This window comes from Plecotus auritus (assembly GCF_963455305.1).
Source record: "Plecotus auritus genome assembly, chromosome: 11".
In the NCBI taxonomy this organism is placed as follows: Eukaryota; Metazoa; Chordata; class Mammalia; order Chiroptera; family Vespertilionidae; genus Plecotus; species Plecotus auritus.
In genome coordinates, this window is record NC_137777.1 from 54,230,757 (window position 1) to 54,252,218 (window position 21,462).

Sequence of the window (21,462 nt, forward strand, 5' to 3'; positions counted from 1 at the left end):
AGCAAAGAAAATTCCAAACAAGAAATGGGCACATGAAAATTAGAAATGTTTATTAAATAAAGCAACTTAAATCCTCAAATTTCCTCCAAGGGTTGCTTTTATTAAAATATGACTGCATTTGTTTTATTTGTTTCCATCAGTTTGAGAGTAGCTCTTTAGAGTTATTATTTTAGAATAGACCTTGGGGAAGGAAAATTATGTTTTAGCTTCATTGTAAACCATTATCTATTTGATCAGTAAATATTATGGGGGAATAGTATTCTTAGATTTTTAGAGGTTTTAATTTAAAATAGACACTGGGGAAGGAAAACTGATGTGTTTGGCTTTATCATGAATCATTATCTATTTGACCAGTAAATACAGGGAGAAAACGGTATTCTGACTAAGCAATATTGGGAAAAAATGAACCAGTACAGAAAGACCCGGGATCTGTATAATTCTAAGAGTGGAAATAAAAACATAAGAGGAGGGAAGAAATGTTAGTTTTAACTGACCTTTGGAATTTGGAGTCCACTGAGCTCCGTTGGTTGACATCTTTGTTGTCTTATATGGATCCTAAATGGACTGTTTCCTTTGTCTCAGCCCCATCCATACTCTGTGAAGGCAACATTTCTTTGAGCTGTGACACACAGAATTTGGGTAAGAAGCCAACACGGGGGTCCCCTTCACAGCTGCTCTTCGCCCACTTCCCTGGCATTGGGAAGGACCCCACATCCCATCTCAGTGCCCCTACCCAGCCTGACCCTGCTATGCTTCTATGCATAGGACAGTGCCCAGTCTTCCTCCCTTTTCTTTCTGGTCAACTCACATGTGCCCAGTGAAGATTAAGAAACTCCCCAATACCATTTCATTTTGTCAAATTCTGTGAAATGCCCATACCTTTCTTTGTCTGTTTCTTTGTTTTGTTTTGTTTTAAATTACATATCACTTTTAAAAGGTGACGTTCTGATGCTGTATGCCATTCCATCAGTTTGGCAGAAGGACTTGGTAAAACGGCACCTGGTTCCTTGGTGAGAAGGAGTCACCTCACCCCCCACCCCCTTTGAAGCAACTCAGCAAAATAGTCAGAGAACCAGGCTACACTATGTTGGAATTATCAACAAAGGACAGGACACATACTGAGGAAGTTATAAAATGTGTGTCACATACAAGAAGTGTGTCAGATGCAGCTGCCTTCTCTCCACATAGGCTCAGACCCAGCCACATGCAGGCTTTGTGCTCCTCGGCTGGGGAGGCAGGAGAGATGCTGCTAGACTTTTCAGTCCCCTATAAAATATCACTCAATTGCATCGTCACTGAAGTAGCAATGAGTACGGTACTTTATTTGGCCTGAATTTTCATTATAGCATTCTTATATCGGTATAGATTTCAGTGATGCTTTAGAAGTGCTCTTTACCAAATGTATGGATTAGCTTATTTAATGAACCTGCTGGATTGCATGGCCTGGGGCAACGGTCCATCCAAAAGAGCTTGACTTTCATCTCAAGGCAATGTCTACCCCGGGAGAGAAGAGTTGATTGCCACATTTTCTCCTCCCTCAACAGCTGCCTTCAAACTTTGGTTCACTGACTTAAGGTGCTCTGAAAATTCAACTTATAAAGAAGTCCTGGAGACCTTGTTTGTGGTGGAAATTAGGGGGGGGCTTGGTTGACCCTCTTGATTCTCCAGGCCTGGTAGGGATGGCGCTCCTAACCCTGGTTGTCACTCTGCCTACATTGAGCTGGGTGGACCCCCACGAGCTGCTCTTTGCCAGCGGTTCTTTGGACCTAGTGGACTTCGCTTATTCACAGAGGATGGCTCCCCCTTTGAACTCTCTCATTTCTTTTCCTTCCCAGATATCTCTTGCTTTTTCCACAGCATGTTTCCCAATCGTTTTTTAACACTTTAGCTTGCTAATGCTGGACATTCCTAGCTCTAACTTCCGTTTTAAATGTGGCTCATATTCTACTTCTTTTCCTCCAACAGAATGAATGAATATTTGGAAACCAGCCTGTCTAATTGTTACCATATTTCACATCTTTTTCTCCAAAACAATTATCCCATTTTATCTGAATGTGTAAATAACATGTAGCTTTATGAAAGAACCTATTATAGAAGGTTTTTTAAATCTTTCTTCCTAAAGAAATGGAAAGAGGATCATAGGCATAAAAAAAACAAAAATGGCAATAAATAAATACCTATCATAATAACCTTAAATGTAAATGGATTAAATATTCCAGTCAAAAGACATAGGGTGACTGAATAGATAAAAAAAAAAAAAAAAAAAAAACATGACCCATATATATGCTGTCTACAAGAGACCCACCTCAAAACAAAAGATGCACACAGACTGAGAGTGAAGAGATGGAAAAATATATTCCCAAGTAAATGGAAAGGAAAAAAGGGGGAGGGGGGTAGCGATACTCATATCAGACAAGATTGACTTCAAAACAAGGGCCATAACAAGAGACAAAGAAGGCCATTCATAATACGAAAGGAAAGGATTCAAAAAGAAAATATAACCCTTGTAAACATATATGCACCCAATATAGGAGCACCAAGTACATAAAAATACTCTTGATGGACTTTAAGGGAGAGATTGACAGCAATACAGTCATAGTAGGGGACTTTAACACTCCACTGACATCACTGGATAGATCTTCCAGACAAAAAGTTAACAAGGAAACAGAGGCCTTAAATGACACACTTGATCAGATGGATCTAACCGATATTTACAGAACATTTCCCCCAAAGCAACAGAATATACATTCTTCTCAGGAGCACATGGAACATTCTCAAAAAGAGAACATATGTTAGGGCACAAAACAAGTCTATGCAAATTCAAGAAGACTGATATAATAGCAAGCATCTTCTCGGATCACAATGGCATGGAGTTAGAAATCAACTACAATTTTAAAAAAAACCTCAAAAACACTCAAATATATCGAGGTTAAATAGCATGTTATTAAACAATAAACAATGAATGGGTTACCAATGAGAACTAACAAGAAATTTAAAACTCCCTGGAAACAAGTGAAAACGAACACACAACCACCACCCAAAACCTATGGGACACAGTGAAAGCAGTCCTGAGAGGAAGGTTCATAGCACTGCAGGCCTACCTCAAGAAACAAGAAAAAGGACTAATAAATGATCCAACCTTACAACTACTAGCAAATGACTTCGAAAGAGAACGGCAAGAAAAGCCTAGAGGAAGTAGAAGGAAGGACATAATAAAGATCAGAGTGGAAATAAATGACATAGAGACTAAAAAATAAGTACAATAGATCAATAAATCCAAGAGCTGGTTCTTTGAAAAAATAAACAGGTTGATGACCCCCTAGCCAGACTCAACAAGAAATAAAGAGAGGGGACTGAAATAAGTAAAGTTAGAAATGAAAGAGATGCTGTAACAATGGACACCTGTATATGTCCTTTCATACCTGACAAATGAGCTCATATTGGAGAGTCAGATTCGAATGTCCAGAAAGCATAGGCTACTTTTTATTTCTTTTGAGAAATGATTTTCTAATAAATACCCATTTCCAAATGTTAAATAACCAAACATCTACTGAAGTTTTCTGCCAGGCTATTCTCTCAATAATTTCCTCCCTGGACAGCATGCTGAGGCCCAAGCCAATCTTCCTATGTCTGTGTTCTGTGCAGGTTGTTCGATTACCACGGCCGCGTGCCTCCACCTCCTCGTGCAGTCATCCCGCTGAAGCGCCCCAGGGTGGCTGTCTCGACGACTCGTCGGGGAAAAGGGGTCTTTTCCATGAAAGGGGGGTCGAGATCTGCTGTCAGCGGGTCCTCTTCATCAGGCTCGAAATGTAAGTAGCCTCCTTCATTGCCTTTTAAAGAGGGTGGGGTAGATACATTGCCTGAAGCCTGTGTCAGCAGGTAACCACACCAGCACGGAGTGTCTGCTGTGCACTAAGGAAAATTGGTAAGAAATGGGTCAATTTCCAGCACAAACACAGGTGTGACTGACAAAACCCAGGAGCACTTTGAAAACTTTGATCTGAGCAAATAATGAGCTGTTGGCGCTCTTAGCTTGTGGCGTTTAAAGTCCTGAAGCAGAACATGTTGCTTTCAGTGAATGAACAATTTCCCTTCTGAATAGAGTGCATATACTACCTTTCCAGAGGAACATTATGCAAAATCCGTGCGTGAGTAACTGAAAATGCATTAGGATCATGAAGATAGGCAAACTGCATAGTGGAGAGGATAAAAGTGTAACTTGCCATCCTACTGTAAATCATTATAGAGTTACTAGAGGCCCGATGCACAAAATACCTGCAAGAGCAGGCCTTCCTTCCCCCGACTGCCAGCACCGGCTTCCCTCTGGCACCCAGGACCCGGGCTTCCTTTGCAGCCCTGGCTTCATCTGGAAGGTCGTCCGGAAGGACGCCCTGTCTAATTAGCATATTATGCTTTTATTATTATAGATGTGTCTGCAGTCATACTTAATGTCATAAAAAATAAAATATTTATATAATTTTACATTGCTGAAACGTAGAGACACAAACTTTCTAACTAAGCACACTTCTAAATTTTTACACAGACTGACTCAGAAAAAACTCTAATATATTACTGGAATACTATTCCTAAGGAAAAGAGAGTGAAGTTTCCTGCATTCTTTGAGATTACATTCTAGCAGAGAAGAAACAGACAATAAGTAAACAAATTAAAATGTGAGATAATACATGGCTGATTGTCTCTGTGTTGAGGAATCGAGTACAATAGATTAACAGAAAGGGTTGGGAGAACTCTGTCACAGGATAGTCTCTGACAACCTCTTGGACGAGATGACATGAGCAGAGACCTCAAGAAAGTGCATGAGTGCCCGGCTGTCATGGCTCCGCAGTTGAGTGTTGACCTAAGAACCAGGAGGTCATGGTTTGATTCCCAGTCAGGGAATGGGGTTGCAGGCTCAATCCCTCGTGGGGGCCGTGCAGGAGGCAGCGGATCAATGATGCTCTCTCATCATTGATGTTTCCATCTCTCTTTCCTTCTCCCTTCCTCTCTGAAATCAATAAAAATATATTTTTTAAAAAAGGAAAGAAAAGGAAGTGCATGAGTACGAGAGTGCTCCAAAGTTGTCGGGGCAGGGCGTTCTGGGCAGAGAGAACGGTGAGCACAGACATGTGCAATCAGCATAGCCGGGGACCAGGGAGGTGCAGAGCTCGGGGGCCGGGGAGGAGATAGGGGAGAGGAGAGGGTGGCTGGTAACAAGCACAGAGAGCTAGGGGAAGCGAGAGTCAGTGCAGCTTGGGGGCCCTTAGAGGGACTTTGTGGTCACTCGGCATCCCAGCCCTTTAAGACGAGTCAGGCAAGTACTGTTCTCCCAGTGTACCGATGAGGAAACACCGGGAGTCACATGGCTGGTAAGGGAGAGCCAGGCCTGCAGCCAGCCTCGTGCTTCCCATGCCAGGTGCTGTACCTACCACATGACACTGCCCTGGCCTTCCGGGACGACCAGAGTTGCTAAGACGGAATCACTGAAACACTTGGTCTTTACGTGAAGATATACAAAAAGGTAGCTCAGGGAGAAGGACTCACTGTTGCTCTGGTAACTGATAAAAGTTTGGTTTGCTCAGAATGTGGCCGAGAATGTGACCTAGCTAATATCACCTAAATAGCAAGTAAAATAGATTTACAGTTCCCTGTGCGCATATCTGCCCATTTGTCTATCTGTTCTGTGGTAGCTAAACATGAGTTCCCTTTCTGAGTCTTAGTAATAAAATAAAATGACTCTCAGCAGCAATTCCTAAACAGTGTTATATGCTCTCAGATGATTGTCAAAAGCAAAGCAAAGTTCTTGAATTCAGTTTTTCTGTGGGAAATTGAACATTGAATTGCCTGCGAGGTTTACAGAAGACATTTTTCTACCATGGTAATATTAACTTAACTTCAAACAGAAATATCAGGCATCTGTGGATTCTTTGCCCTGTGGTCGCTTTTAAGACAAAGTTTATCAATGGCAACATCATTGGCTTATTGGCCACAGCAATTCTTCATCGGTGAGAGTGTTCTGGGCTTTGCAGATCATGTAGCATTCCTGACCCCACCCCCAAAGGCCAATGGCAACTCTGTCTTCCTAACAACCAGAAACCCTGGTCCTGAGGCAGTGCTCCCTGAGGGGATGGCCCTCCCTCCTCCGTGGCCTTCTCTGGCAAGTGCCACTCAACTGTGCAGATTCGGCCACGAGGTGGCCATACCCACCTGCCCTGCCCGGCGTGCGGAGAAGATGGTGGACTCCAGAGGTTATTTTAATGTAAAATCTTAGTATTCAAGTGATTATTTTTCACCTTTGTATTTTTCTATTTCTAGTTTATCTTGGGTCATGGAGAGAGAATGGGGATGATGAAAATTTTTTTGAGATATTTATTAAGAATGTTGGTTTCTCTTTTTTTTTTACAATAAAGCTAAATTTTATTTTATAGTTCTTTTAATATCTTATAATTCTTTTTTATTAAAAAAAAAAAAAGAATGTTGGCTTCGTGATGAACAGACTGTCTAAATGGACATATAAGCAGGCCCTATTTCTGCTTCCAGTCTAGGGCTGAGGGTAGTGTGTTACCCTGTGGGCTATTACCCAAATCCTCCCTCACCCTGCTGTGTTGTGGCAAATTGATGTCAACTTCTGAGGGTGATTAAGATCCTCTACCACCGTGGTGATTTTACTTTTTTCTTTTCTTGAGCTTTTGGTTTATATCCCATGCTGCTTGGATGGTTTTTATGAAATAGTTTATAATAATAATAGGAAAAAGAATAATAGCTAGCACTTTTTTTAGTGTTTATGATAGCTATGGATTCAAGTACTTTGCAGATATGAACTAATTTATTTGACGTCACTGCCCTGTGAGGTATTAGTATATCATTCCCACTTTACAGGTGTAAAATTATAATTTTTCACTTATGATTAACTAATATATTGGATTATATTTCTTCCATCCTCATGTCAGGTGTATAATTTACTGTTTCTCCTCTTTTCCTTTCCTTGCTTTTGCTTCCTTGATGAATTTTCTTTTAATTCCCATGTCTTCCACAGAAACTACCTTAATTTGGATATTCCACTAGCCCCCTGTTTCATTAGTGGCTATATTAACATACTAAACTGTTATGAATCAACCGGTATTTACCGGTTAATCTCTTAAAAGCTAACAATACTGCTCTAAGTCCCCTCCGGACTTGACTGTAGCAGCCCTGATGCCATCCCTGGCTCTGTGCCTCCCCTCCCCTCCCCCCAAAGCTCAGGATTTCCCAGAAGCAGCAATTTCTAATATTCTGCACCTGCTGCTTATCTGCCACCTCCCAGTGTCAGTCATCATCATTGCCTGTTAGGACTAGTGGCTTCAGTTTGCCTCTTTCCGGGTTTTGCACAGATGCGATAGTCTTCAGGGAAGGCTAACCCTGAACCTGCACGTCTCAATATCAACCAGCCGCTTTGAAATAAATCTGGCGTCTTTTGTTTTGTGTTTTTTTTTTTTAATATATTTTTTTTATTTTTTACAGAGAGGAAGGGAGAGGGATAGAGAGTTAGAAACATCGATGAGAGAGAAACATCAATCAGCTGCCTCCTGCACACCCCCTACTGGGGATGTGCCCGCAACCAAGGTACATGCCCTTGACCAGAATCGAACCTGGGACCCTTGAGTCCGCAGGCTGACGCTCTAGCCACTGAGCCAAACCGGTTAGGGCGTCTTTTGTTTTTTTAGCAACAATCATGTGGAAGAATCGAGTCAAAGATTTTAAATACAAAGAAGCAAAAAACACCCAACCGGAAAAGCAAAAAGAAAAAAGAATCCAAAAATATGAAGATAGTGTAAGGAGCCTCTAGGACAACTTCAAGCATACCAACATCCGAATTATAAGGATGAAGAAGAGAGAGAGCAAGATACTGAAAACCTATTTGAAGAAATAATGACAGAAAACTTCCCCTACCTGGTGAAAGAAATAGACTTACAAGTCCAGGAAGTGCAGAGAACCCCAAACAAAAGGAATCCAAAGAGGACCACACCAAGACACATCATAATTAAAATTCCAAGAGCAAAAGACAAAGAGAGAATATTAAAAGCAGCAAGAGAAAAACAGTTAGTTACCCACAAGGGAGCACCCATACGATTGTCAGCTGATTTCTCAACAGAAACTATGCAGGCCAGACAGGAGTGGCAAGAAATATTCAAAGTGATGAATAGCAAGAACCTACAACCAAGATTACTCTACCCAGCAAAGCTATCATTCAGAATTGAAGGGCAGATAAAGAGCTTCACAGATAAGAAAACGCTAAAGGAGTTCATCACTGCCAAACCAGTATTATATGAAATGCTGAAAGGTATTCTTTAAGAAGAGGAAGGAGAAGAAAAAGGTAAAGATAAAAATTATAAACAACAAATACATATCTATCAACAAGTGAATCTAAAAATCAAGTGAATAAACAATCTGATGAACAGAATAAACTGGTGAATATAATAGAATCAGGGGCATAGAAAGGGAGTGGACTGACAATTCTTGGGGGGAAAGGGGTGTGGGGGGTGCGGGAAGAGACTGAACAAAAATCGTACACCTATGGATGAGGACAGTGGGTTGGGGGGTAAGGGTAGAGGGTGGAAGGGAGCTATGGGGGAAAAAAAGAGGAACAATTGTAATAATCTGAACAATAAAGATTTATTTTTAAAAAAAGAAATACCTCTTTAGAAATGCTACAACTAAGAGAAACTTATAGAATATCTTGAGTTTATAGTAGGCAGGTCTGCATTTGATCCTGAACTCTATCTGTTCAGATTAATACATTTAACAAAGTGATTATATGAAGTCAGTATAGGGCTTTGAGAATGTACTGTAAATTGTCAGATTCTCAGGCTTCTTTCTTTTGGTTTTTGATTACAGTTTGCATTCAACAGTATTTGTATTAGCTTCAGATGTACAGAACAGAGGATAGATATTTATATAGTTTACAAATTATTCCCTCTAATAATTCAAGTGTCCACCTGACTTCATAGTTATTACAATATTGACTATATTCCTTCTGATGTGCTTTTTACATCCTGTGACTATTTTGTGACTACCTATTTGTACTTCTTGATCCCTTCACCTTATGTGACCCAGCCCCCCAGCCCCCCTCTCCTGTGGCCTCCATCAGTCTGTTCTCTGTATCTATGGGACTGTTTCCATTTTGTTTGTTTTTTACATTGTTCTTTAGATTCCACATATGTGGAATCACATGATGTTTGTCTTTCTGTCTGAATTATTTCACTTAACATAATAACCTCTAGGTATATCCATGCTGTTGCAAATGATAAGATTTAATTCTTTTTTATGGCTGAGTGATATTCCATCATATATATGTACCACAGCTTTTTAATCCAATCATCTATTGATGGGCACTTAGGCTGCTTCCATATCTTGGCTATTGTTAATAATGCTACAAGGAACATGGAGAGGTATATATTCTTTTGAATTATTATTTTGCAGTTCTTTAGATATATACCCAGAAGTGGAATCACTGGGTCATAAGGCAATTTTATTTCTAATTTTTGTGGAACCTCCACAGTTTTCCACAGTGGCTACACCAATCTGCATTCCCATCAACAGTGCACGAAGGTTCCCTTTTCTCTACATCCTCACCAACACCTGTTGTTTGATTTATTGATGATAGCCATTCTGAAAGGTGTGAAGTGATATTTCATTGCATCTCTCTTATAATTAGTGATGTTGAGCATCTTTTCATATGTCTATTGGCCATCTGTATGTACTCTTTGGAGAAGTGTCTCTTCAGGTTCTTTGCCCACTTTTTAATTGGTCGTTTGTTCTTTTGGTGTCGAGTTATCTGAGTTCTTTATAAATTTTGAATATTAACTCCTTATCAGACGTATCATTGGCAAATATCTCTTCCCATTCAATAGGTTCTCTTTGTTTTGTTGATGGTTTCCCTTGCTGTGCAGACCTTTTTAGTTTGATGTAGTCCCATTTGTTTATTTTTTCTTTTGTTTCCCTTACCCAAGGAAATATGTCAGAAAAAAATATTGGTAAGAGAAATGTCCAAGATTTTATTGCCTATGCTTTTGTTTCCTTCTAAGACAAAGGCTATAACAAGAGACAAAGGTTATTACATAATAATAAAGGCATCATTTCAACAAGAGGAAATAACTGTTGTAAACATCAATGCACACAACATAGAAGCACCTAAATATGTAAAGCAAATGTTGATGGGTGTAAAGGGAGAGAAAAAGAGGAATGCAGGCATAAGAGGGGACATTAGCACCCCATTGACATCAATGGATAGATTTTCCAGGCAAAAAATGACACATTAGACCAGATGGGTTTAATTGGTTTTTTATTGATGAACAGGGGTGTGGTGCACAAATTGGTGCACCAGTGGGGTCTCTTGGCCTGGCCTGTGGGATCAGGCCAAAACTGGCTCTCTGACATCCCCCGAGGGGTCCCAGATTGTGAGAGGGCGCAGGCCAGGCCAAGGGACCCCACTGGTGCACGATGGGGGCCGGGGAAGGACATAGGAGGTTGGCCAGCCAGGGAGGGACTGCAGGAGGGCTCCAGGGCATGTCCAGCCCGTCTAGCTCAGTCCCGATTGGCAGAAGTGCCCTCAGGGTGATATTGCCCTCTGTGAAGATCACTGATAGAGGCAGCGAGCTGAATAGTCTTTATTTGTCCCTGGGTAGTCTTGCCCCACAGGGATGAACATAAATGGAAATATTTTCCATCACATAAATCAGAGAGGCACACATTTTCGGATACAGACAGACAGTGTCATCCTGTACGCCTGTTTCCTCTCAGATTGTATCTCATTGCAGCAAAAGGCACAGACATCACTTTGTTGACTGTATCCGAATGTAATAATGTTTATCACCAAATCAATGAGCTATTTAGAGAGAGCAGGTCTGAAATGATTTAGCATGCCTTCTTTTTTCAAACTAAAATCCTGCAGTGACAGCTTAGGCGAAAATGTTTAAGATGGTCTGTGTGATGTAACCTAATCCTAGTTTCTCTAGTGTCTAAAAGCAAGTTAAAGCCATTTATCCTAGGAACTTGTTAGGTTTTTTATTTTCATTTATCATTTTTTTAATTGTGAAGAATAATTTTAAATTGAAACCCTATAACCACTCATAGAAAAATAAGTTTGTATAGTCAACTGGACACACATAGATTTTTAATATGACATTATGTTTTCTTTTTTATGTTTGCATGTTATTTATTTTCTTACCAAACACATGAATAGAGCTGCATAGTTAACAGCATGTTTTCTTTTGTCAATTTTTTTTTTTTTTTTTGCAAAGCTTTTGTTGTAGAATTTATCTAGAGGAAAGGAGTAAAAGACATAAAGGTAAAGGCATCATTTCAACAAGAGGACATCCCTTGTAATTATCAATGCACCCAACATAGGAGCTCCTAAATATGTAAACTCCCTTGGAAGGCAGTATCTGATGCCATCTAAAACACGCATTATGTATGCAAACTCCTTAAAATACTAGGCAGGCCCATCTAATATAGTAACTTAAAATGCCATCTCTAACTGGTTACACACATATTTATTTTCCTACTTTTGCTCTCTCCCATTCTCCAGACTCATATACCCAAATGCCTACTGCTCACTTGCGCATGGGGACTAGCAGGCATGTCACAGGCAACCGGTTTAAACAAAACTGCTGGGATGGGACAGGGAGATCTGATCACTGAACCCAAGAGTGGGAGAGTCTGAGAAAACTGCTTTACTTCCCGGTGGGCTCTCACTGCCCTCCTCTCCCTCCTCCACCGCTGGTGCCCTGATCTGAGGCTCAGCTCTAATGGTGTCCCCCTGAGTGTCACCTGGAAGGTGTGGGAAGGAGGACGAGTCTGGTGCAGAAGAGGACAAGCGTGGAGGGGACGTCACAGAGCATGGGCAACATTGGAGCTGAGGGTTTCAGGGACAAAGGGCATGCCCCAGGCGGAGTGAGCGTGCAGGCAGACCAGTGGAAACAGGAACAAGGGTTTGGATGCCTGAAAACGTGACACCACCCCCACCCACCCCGGGTGTGAGCAGTTGTTCCCGGAGCCTCAGGCCATTAGAAACACAGGGAAGAGGATGTGAGTAGAGAGATTTGGAGCCAACTGGGAAGTGAAGCCATTTTCTCAGATTCTCACATTCATAATTTTTAAATTGCAAAATTGATAATCTCCAGTAATCAGAACTAATTGTCCCCAGCACCCAGCTTTCCTATATCAATAATTGTATAACAGCACATTGATTAAAAGTATTTGGTATTATTCTTTTTTATTATTATCATTGATTTCAGAAAGGAAGGGAGAGGGTGAGATAGAAACATCAATGATGAGAGAGAATCATTGATTGGCTGCCTCCTGCACACCCCTTACTGGGGATTGAGCCTGACTGGCAATCAAACCTTGACCCCCTGGTTCATAGGTCAACACTCAACCACTGAGCCACACCAGCCAGGCTTCAGTATTAGAACTACTATTCATGTAGAGTATGAGCTAGCAAGGGTCAGGAGTAGTTCTACTGTAAGAGAATATTAGGTTCTCTTTGTTTTGGGGAACCTACTGTAAGAGAACTACTCCTGACCCTTGCTAGCTCATACTCCACATGAATAAGGTGCTGCAGTCAATGGGATGTCTTTAAATACAAGAAGTTTGGATTTTGAAGAGTCAAGGGGAATTGGGAAAAATTGCAAAACGGTGTTTGCCAAAGGCAGGCATTCTTTTCTTATGTTTTGTCGTAGTGCTTCTGATAAATTAGGAAAGGGCTGTTTCCACGTCATTTTCCCTCTGCACTTCCTGCTTGGTTATCCAGCCTTGAATTGGGCAGTGAGCTCCATCAGTGGCCAGCACACACACAAGGCTGAGCGGGGCTTGCAGTGACCATACCTGCGTACAACACCTACCGCCTGTCTGGCGTTTGTTAATTTCTTTCTGTGTTTAAGATGTGCTTAGGATTGGGAGGAGGGGTCAGGGAGGGGAGGAAGGAAGAAAGGAAGAAAGGGAGGAAGGGAGGGAGGGAGAGAAAAATGGATGCCCTCTCTCCATTCAGGGAGTTTTGTTGTTGAGAGCCTATGATGGCATAGGTCCATTAATATGTCTTACTTTAGACAACCGCCCATAATTTCTTCTTTCTAAAATGTAATATTGTCAGAGATCAGAATACTATGTCAACCAGGAATCTGAATAAGTTGCACAGAGCTGGTTTATGATGAAAAGGCAGGAAGTTTTCCATTCGGTGCTAATCGGAGTTAGGGTTTCTTCTTAGACGTGTTCGTATCATGTTTAATTAAGGAGGACAGACCTCGAAGCCCACGGCCTCCTGGTAGCAGGAGCCTCGCAGGGAGGAAGAGGAGGAGCTGGCCCAAATCCAGGAAACATCCCAAAGCAGCCGCTGGCGCCGTCCAGCGCGGAGCCGGAGCATCACTCAGGAGCTCACGTTTAACATGGAGAGGGACATAGAGGGCGTCCGCAGCACGGTGTCCGGGAGCACCTGTGACGCCAGTAAACAGATGGGCCAAGACACGCCCCTCCAGCAGGCTAGTCCAGGAAGAATTCACAGGACGGAAAAGACAGAATATGGTTCCTGAAAGGCACGTGGGATATTTGACAGACATATTCGTGGGGGAGGGAGCGTTTTTGCTGGATAGGCATGTAAATAATAAAAATAATAATACCTGAAATAGCAACTTCTGCTTCTACCACCTATTGGCCTGCTGATGCGAGCGAGGTGCCAAGCGTTCTAAACGCTAGAGCTCAGTGAGTCCTTACAGCAAGGCTCCCAGGCGGAGGGTGGGAGTTGGAGATGAGCCTGCTCTGAGCTGCTGGAGGTGACTCCCTGGGCACAGCGGTGAGCTGGTCTGGAGGCCCCATGCTGGCTGAGCGGCACAGCTGTGCTGCTCAAGTGGAGGGCCAGCCTGAGAGGCAATGGGAGGCACACCTGGGGTTATCTCTGGAGAGACCCCGTGTAGCAGCCTGAAGAATTGGGTTGGAGCGTGAGAGTGTTTCTGGTCCTTTTCCTATAAAAGTTGGGACAGTTGGGCTTTTCCGCAGGAAGGACTTACGGCGTGTAAGTAAGGCGCTGCGGGTCCCACTGCAGAGGCCGGGCGGCCGGAGCGCAGATGCCGGTGAAGATGCAGTGAAAACACTGGGAAGGAAAGGCGTGGGGCAGAAAGCCTGCCTGGGGCGCTTTGGACCCGAGGCTCACCTTAATTCTGCACTAACTTCTGTTGTTTTGGGAAAATGTCAGAAATCAAAGTTGCAAAGATTTTTAAAATTCTAGGTTTAGAAAACTGCTGTTGTACAATATTGATGGGGTAGGTAGAAACAGGGAATGACTGTCACCCACCAAGCGGTAGAGAAATTGTTAACAGGAACCAAAAAAGGTAGAAAAAGGGCAGAAAAAGTGAGAGAGAGAAGCACATCGACACAGAGGTGGCTCGTGGCAGGGTCCTCTGGAATCCAGGCTAGGAGAGCCATCCCCTGCGCTAGGCATCCAAGAAAGGGGCGGGCACCCCACAGGCCTGCACCCACCGCCTGCCCTGGTGCGGGCAGCAAAGAGGCCGGACCAGGCTGGCTCCGCCCCTGTTGTCTCTGAGCTCCAGGAGCTAATCAGACAGATGTCACAGCCACCCACTGTGGTGAGAGGTTCCCACCGAGGAGGGCATGAGCCCAGACAAAGCAACCCTCCCCCTCACACTGACAAGTTCCTCCTGCCCAGTCCAGATGCCTCGTTGGAAGGAATGCAGTTTGTATAAAACTGGACATTGGTGGTTAATTTGTTTGTTTTTTAAGGAGATAAATTAAAATTAGTCAATTGCATTCCTGGGCGGCGGAGTGGCTCCACTTACCGAGAAATCTGTTACTTCCCAGCCACAGTCCCAGCTCCGGCACTGAAAGCTGGTGTTATAAAATGTTTTCTATTACGTTCGGTAGGTTTAAGTAAAACTACACGGGGTGCTTTCATCAAAGGGAGTGAAAATCATTCTTCAAAGCAGAATCCATTTCAGGTTGTGACAGACGATGTTTTTCAAATTGAGCTGCAATTCCACATCGGCACTTTTATGTCTTTGAAATGACTGACAGAAGGAGCAATTCTCTACTTTAACCTGTTCTGCTTTCATTTGGGGTCTTCAGAATAGGAACACTCCAGGGGCCCCTGATTCTTGCAGCTTTTATTTTACAAGTGACTTTGCATTATAAGTAAAAATCTGTTTTTTATGAAAAACTTGTGATTTTATAATGGAAAAAAATTCTCATTTTCATATTGGAAAAAGTCTTTCTTCCTTTGAGCGATTAGTGTACATTAATGCACAATTTACCCTGTATATTATATGACATATCTGAGTTGACAGACAGCCCTATTTCAAGCAAACATAGGTTGCATTTAGTTTTCACTATTTACAATAAATTTCCTGAAGACTACAGAAGCAATCTAAACACTCAGTTGTTTTGTTTTGTTTTGTTTTGTTTTTTCTGAAATTCCTAGGGAATAGCCAAGTTCAGATTATTATAAATTTGAAGTGAAAGTGACAGAGAAGGATAGTCCCTGATTTCAAGATCTGTGCCCCAAACCTTTTTAAAATGTTTTATTGATTGATTTTAGAAAGAGGAATGGAGAGAGAAAAACATCCATTTGTTGTTTCATGTTGTTCACTTAGTTATGCATTCACCGGTCGGTTCTTGTATGTGACCTAACTGGAGATTGAACCCATAACCTTGGTGGATAAGGACAACGCTCTAAGCAACTGAGCTACATGGCCGGGACTGTGCCCAGACCTTGAGCATGGCTCTCTGCTGGGACACAGACACCCCAACCCCCAGGTGAAAGCTCATGGGCAGGTGTGGCTCCCACAGTGCCAGCTTCAACATCTTCAGGCTCCGGTTTCTGTGGGTTCCGACAGCATTTCCAAACGTTCTCATCACAATGGGAAGCTAAGGGTGGCGCAGGGATTTTCATGAACATAAACAAGCTTCATTTAAAGGAGTGTTTGGTCAACATGAGGTTGCCCTTTTCTTAAGCCCTTTCTTTCTAATTATAGGAGATAGTAGGATGTTTGTTATAATTGTTTTTTAACATCCTTACTTGGCAAAATGAAAAGTTGTCAATCTTCTATTCGTCTTATCTTTTATTTTTAAAACCATAGTAAACAGCAAGAACCCAGCATGAGAGCCATCTGTGTGAAACTGGCAGTGGGAGCATCAGTGAATTCCTTCCTCGGTGTCAGGGCTTAGGGAGGCTGGCACAGCTCACTGCCTCCGTTTCCTTTTTAAAAAGTCAAGTACAGCGTTCTGTAAGTTGGGAGACTTCTCTAGCCTCTTAGACATTTTAGGGGAAAAGTGTGATATTCTGGTTCCCATCAATCACCAAAGTACTGGATTAAAAATATCACTGTCTGCTAAAATATATGTTACAAAATATATGTTAATAAAAGTATCATTATTCACACACCTGTCAGGATTGAATCCTCCCTCAATCTGAGTCCATCTAAGAGTTACTCAACTACTAGTATTTGCCAAAACTAAATTTAGTGTCAGCAATTTTATAAAATATTTCTAGATCCCTCCACCTCGCACCACGTTGGTGAGAAGAATGTCAGAGGCCCCCATCCTGGAGAATCACTGTGTGATCAAGTCCTCGGTGTGGGGGGAGCTGGAGGCAGTCAGAGTGGATGGGACTTGAAAGCATCCTCTGAGATCTGACAGCGTCTGGGGGAAACACAGGGTGTCCATGGGCCCTGGCCTTTGACTTTCTGTTGCTTTCTGTCCCTTTTTCCCTTCCAGTGAAATCAGATGAGTTACAGACAATCAAGAAAGAACTAACGCAGATCAAAACTAAAATTGACTCCTTGCTAGGACGCCTGGAGAAGATTGAGAAGCAGCAGAAGGCGGAGGCGGGTAAGTGAACAGGGTCTGTGCCCACAGACTTGTGGGAATGAAATCAGAGACATTGTCAATCACCTAGACAGGCAGGGCCAGGGCCCCGGACAGGCTTCATAGAGTGTAACGCAGATTCACTGTGAATGAAGTCTGTAAGCTAGAGTTACAACAGTGGGATCTGGTCTTTTGCTTTTCAGAGAACAGGAGCCACTTTGTCTAAAATTCATATATTCACAAAAGGGGAAAAATGAAAAGTATGTTGATGCTAATAAGTAGTGGTAGGATTGTCCTTGGAAGTTTATAGCTCAATATCAAGTAATCTTTAAGAAAATAAAGTCAATTCATGGACTAATGCTATCAAGCTAAAAGTACAATTCATACGTCATTAAAGTAAGTGCAGCAACTCTGAATGGATTTCAAGGTCATGATCACAAAGCCCAACTCCTGCATCGCTGTGACCCTGTGAAATTTCAGGGCCCCGTTCAGAACTCACCACCACAGTGTCTCTGGCCACCCGGCCAAGTCGTTGATTACAGTGTCTTATGTCACGTCTCTGGGCTCTGAATTGTCAGCCCTGACGCTGGTTCCCGGTCCTTTTCATGCAATGTCAGTGCCCTTTTTCTGTGGCCACGATATCGTTTAGAATCACAGCATGTGAGGACTGGGGTGAGCCTGGAGGTGACCAGTGCCCAGGCTGACACTGTGCTGTGCAGCCTCAGATCCTCCGAGGCCCCTTGGAGACAAGATCAGGTGATAAAGGTGGATAACTAGCGTCACCTCCATCTGTTTTATCCATTGGGACTCGACCTATGACTTCGTTTGCAAAAAGTTTCACTTGAAAAAATAATAATACAGTTTTGAAAGCCATTGCTCCCATCCAGCCCCTCACCTCCCCGAGGAGAAAGCAAAGGGTCGAGGCCCGCAGACTTTTCCATGGGCGCATAACTAGTTAGTGGCAGACCAGGTCGCAAGCCCAGGTCTGTGGGTGTGTGACTGAACCTACCAGGCGACCAAAAAAATACGCAGGAGTACCGGAGGCACAGGAAAAACCCATTTATTTCCAGACATTTCACATGTACGGTGCAGGACTCAGGGGAGACTGTTCCTCTCAAATCCTGAGTAAACCAATATGGAGGAAGCTCTCCCTTTATACCCCTTTGGTTCCTTTGTCCCCCAAATATGGATTATACTTCCGGACCTTTCGCAGGCTTTGCAAAGAGCCCCATGTGTTGGGGCCTTGAGACCACAACTAAAGGCCTGGCCTGGCACCAGCACTGATAACTCCATCTGGGGATAGCTTATGGCCCCTCTAAAATGGGAGTAACCAGGTCTTGCAGGACCAGACAATTAAAGGGGCAGTGACTAGATTATAGGCTAACAAGAATGTACATTAGGTTAATGGCACAGATTCAGATTGCTAGCCCCCCCCACAAAAATGTCTCATTTCCCCATCAGGTGAGTCCACTGTCCTTTTGTTACCGGGAAACCCCCGGTTGGGCTCCGGCTGCCTGTCGCTGTGTCCAGTAACGAAGGCCGGGTTGAATCACATGAGGCGTTTATTGATAAGGCCAGCCAACCACGAAGACAGGGTGTTTACAAGCATCAAATCCTGTCTTCTAGCAGGTGCAGGGGACAGGACTATAAAGGGGAAGGGGCCGGGGTGAGGCTGAGAATGGAATGCAGCTGTGTGTAGCCCTGGGGGTCCACAGACGTCAGCTATTGTCCCTGTCATCAGGCGATGAGATGGTGGGTCAGTCTTACCCTGCTTACCGGGTCTGAGTCACCTCCTCAACTGCTTCGCACAGGGCTTGAAAAGGAAACTTAAAAAAATTTTCCCTCTTCACATAAAAGAAACTTAACCCTATTCACATGAGTATGTGTGTTCTAAGATTGAAAATAATACGGTTATTTTTCGGTATAATTCAGGTGCTTTGTCCGTCAGAGTGTAAGTCCCTGTCACCTTCCCATCTGTAGTGTCAATCTCAGGGGCCACCAGGGCCTCATCCCAGGGTGTCACTGCCCTGCCGCTGCCTGGGAAGCTCCTCCTTGGGGAGAACCTGCAGGGATGTGGGCCCTGGGCTCCGACACAGCATCTGGCCTGATGTTGACCGTGTCGCAGGGTAAGGACCAAGCAGTCCTGACTCATGAGGCACGTGGGGCCTCCAGGTGACAGGAGTGAGCTCGGGTCCAAGCGGCCCAGCCCCTGCCTGAGCCTGTTTCTCACTCACAATGAGGACAGCGGTGGTGCCTCCACTGGGAGGAGTGACAAGGCTGCCTACGGAAGTCGGTCCCGCAGTCACTGGCGAGGGGTAAAGGCTCTGATCAGAGCGACCTGGGGCTGGTGGGAGCAGACATATACGGCCGAGGAGTGTTTCCACCAGGTTCCTGCAGCCTGTCTGCCCACCACGTCTTAAGTTCGTATGGATGACAAGTGAGAGAGGAAGTAGACTCATGTTTATTAAAAATTTCTACTTCAAATGTGTTTTCTGCTGAGCAGAGATTCGCTGCCTAAACCGCTCACTAGAGAAATGTAGGCTGGAGGGAGTTTGTCACATGCCATCTGGGGCAGAAATAGAAAGCATTTCCAGGATGAAAATACCCTGTGAGGTCTCTGAATCAGTATTTTCCTTCAAGGAACTTCTGTGAAATTCGTTATTATGTACAACAACCCCCACAGTGAAGGCCTTTGACAACCAATTCCCAATTCAGCTTAAAGGATTGTGGAGAACTCATTTAAATACAAATCACCTCCAGGAGGAAAGTGTGATGCTTCAGCCCATCCGGTTAGGCTGGCGGTTCCCTGCACCGAATAGCGTGGCTCTTCTGTGGCGATGTTATTCTGTGCCGATGTTATTCTGTGGCGATGTTATTCTGTGCCGATGTCTGTAAGCGGACACCAGACCCAAAGCTTCGCCTCCTTTCATTAGCGGCGGCACCTGACTGCCCGTGTCCACGCTTCCCGTCATGAGACAGTGGCTTCTTCAGCGACGAGGCTTGGTCCTTTGATAGGTATGCTTTCTTCCTTTCCCACGGTGGGAAGAAAGGGGAATTATTTAATTGCTAATTTTTTTCTCTTGCCAATTGTCTCCTGAACCGCATTCATTTTTATGGAGATGAGATGATCATTTTCTATATATTTTTTATGAAAAAAAAATCAGGGTTGTATGAAAAGAGTCAACCCTGCATTATAGAAGAAAGCAGAGAGAAATGCAGTCGAATTCTTTAAAAGACTCAGTATCTCCTTGTTAATGTTCAGGGCACTCGTTTTAATACTTATTAGGTCGCAAGCTAATTGTTTGGTAGCTAACATTGACTTTTATTGTTACTGTTCTATTCGTCTCTCATTCCCAATTCACATCATTAGATGATGACAGTTCCCAGGGCACGGCAGAGGCAGGAAGGAGATGGTGGGGAAACCCACCGCGCCCCCTCCCCACTCCCCACGAGGCTGGGTTCAGGCCGCATAGGCCTTCTGCGCCGTTGGAGTGAACCCCTCAGCGCCAGGAGTCACTGTGCTGAAGTGTAATTACAACGTTTTGGATTCCCTGCATCCAAACAGCTTCCAGCAGATACTTGCGTGGTACACGGACTCTTTCTCTGAGCCTGGAAACCTCAAGAACAAGGCGCAGCTTCTCTTCCTCTCTGCTCCCCCCCCCCCGCCCCCACCATCCACCTCGCCCGCCCCGGGCAGGAACACGTCTGACTGCTCTCAGGGTCTCCAGCCCTTCCCGTGTCAGCTAGAGGGAGGGATTGTGGCCTCAAAAGTAGTCCCAACTTTTAAATTATAATTGCTATGAATCCACCATGCTTGTGTTATTTTTTCCATTGAATAATTCAAGTACCAATTTTGGGATATACTGACTATTTATTGAAAACAATAAATAACCCTTAGCATCAGTTTAGCCTATAAATGTGCTTCATTCCTAGATTTTTTTTTAAAGAACCACACGTAAATTGCCACATATGAATAGCACAAGTGTTACGTGGTTTACACGGTGATGTTAAATGACCCAAAAGGGTGTTCGGAGAGAACAGGAAAAACAATGGGCACAATTACTCCATGGGTGGCCACACTTCTTTAAAAAATCACATGTCAGGCATACAGTCTTTCCTGTGAAAAGGCAATTAGACATTATTTAGTTCCACTTTATTCTTGGGGGTATGGCTAACACATGGCCAGCCAGTCTCTCTCAGCCACTCCCAGTGACATAGGTCACGTTTACGATAATGTTAGACGGAAGCATGAGAGTGGTCACAGAGGAGTCCCATTGGATAAATGCATCTTCCCATGTGCTTGGTGAAAGATAGGATTTTTTAAGAACATCAGTGTCCAAAAATGGGAGATTATACAGAAATGTCAAAACACATGACTTCTTTGGAAACATTAGACTTCAGTCCTGCTGCTCACCTGCGCGTGGGTGCGCTGCTCAGTCAGCTAGTGTATGGGTGCCCCCAGGCACGCACTGATGTTATTCACGTGGTCCCTGTTCATACTGGGGTTTCAGACGCCTACAGCAGGGTCCTCTCTTCTGAACCAAATGTCTGCTGCTTTCACTTGGCTCAGTTCCCCTTTTATGTCCCCTGAAACCGAGCTTAAGTCCAATCCCTTGT

The 21,462-nt window shown here is 43.6% G+C and overlaps 1 protein-coding gene across 9 annotated transcripts in view; it reads left to right on the forward strand.

The window, feature by feature from the left end:
• RALYL (RALY RNA binding protein like) overlaps positions 1–21,462 on the forward strand; it is a 573,551-nt gene that overhangs the window by 506,596 nt on the left and 45,493 nt on the right. For all 9 annotated transcript variants that reach the window (XM_080647107.1, XM_080647102.1, XM_080647108.1 and 6 more), the window contains 2 exons: positions 3,646–3,809; positions 16,756–16,869. In XM_080647107.1, coding sequence (XP_080503233.1) covers positions 3,646–3,809; positions 16,756–16,869 — 278 coding nt within the window. The remainder of the gene's footprint in view (positions 1–3,645; positions 3,810–16,755; positions 16,870–21,462) is intronic.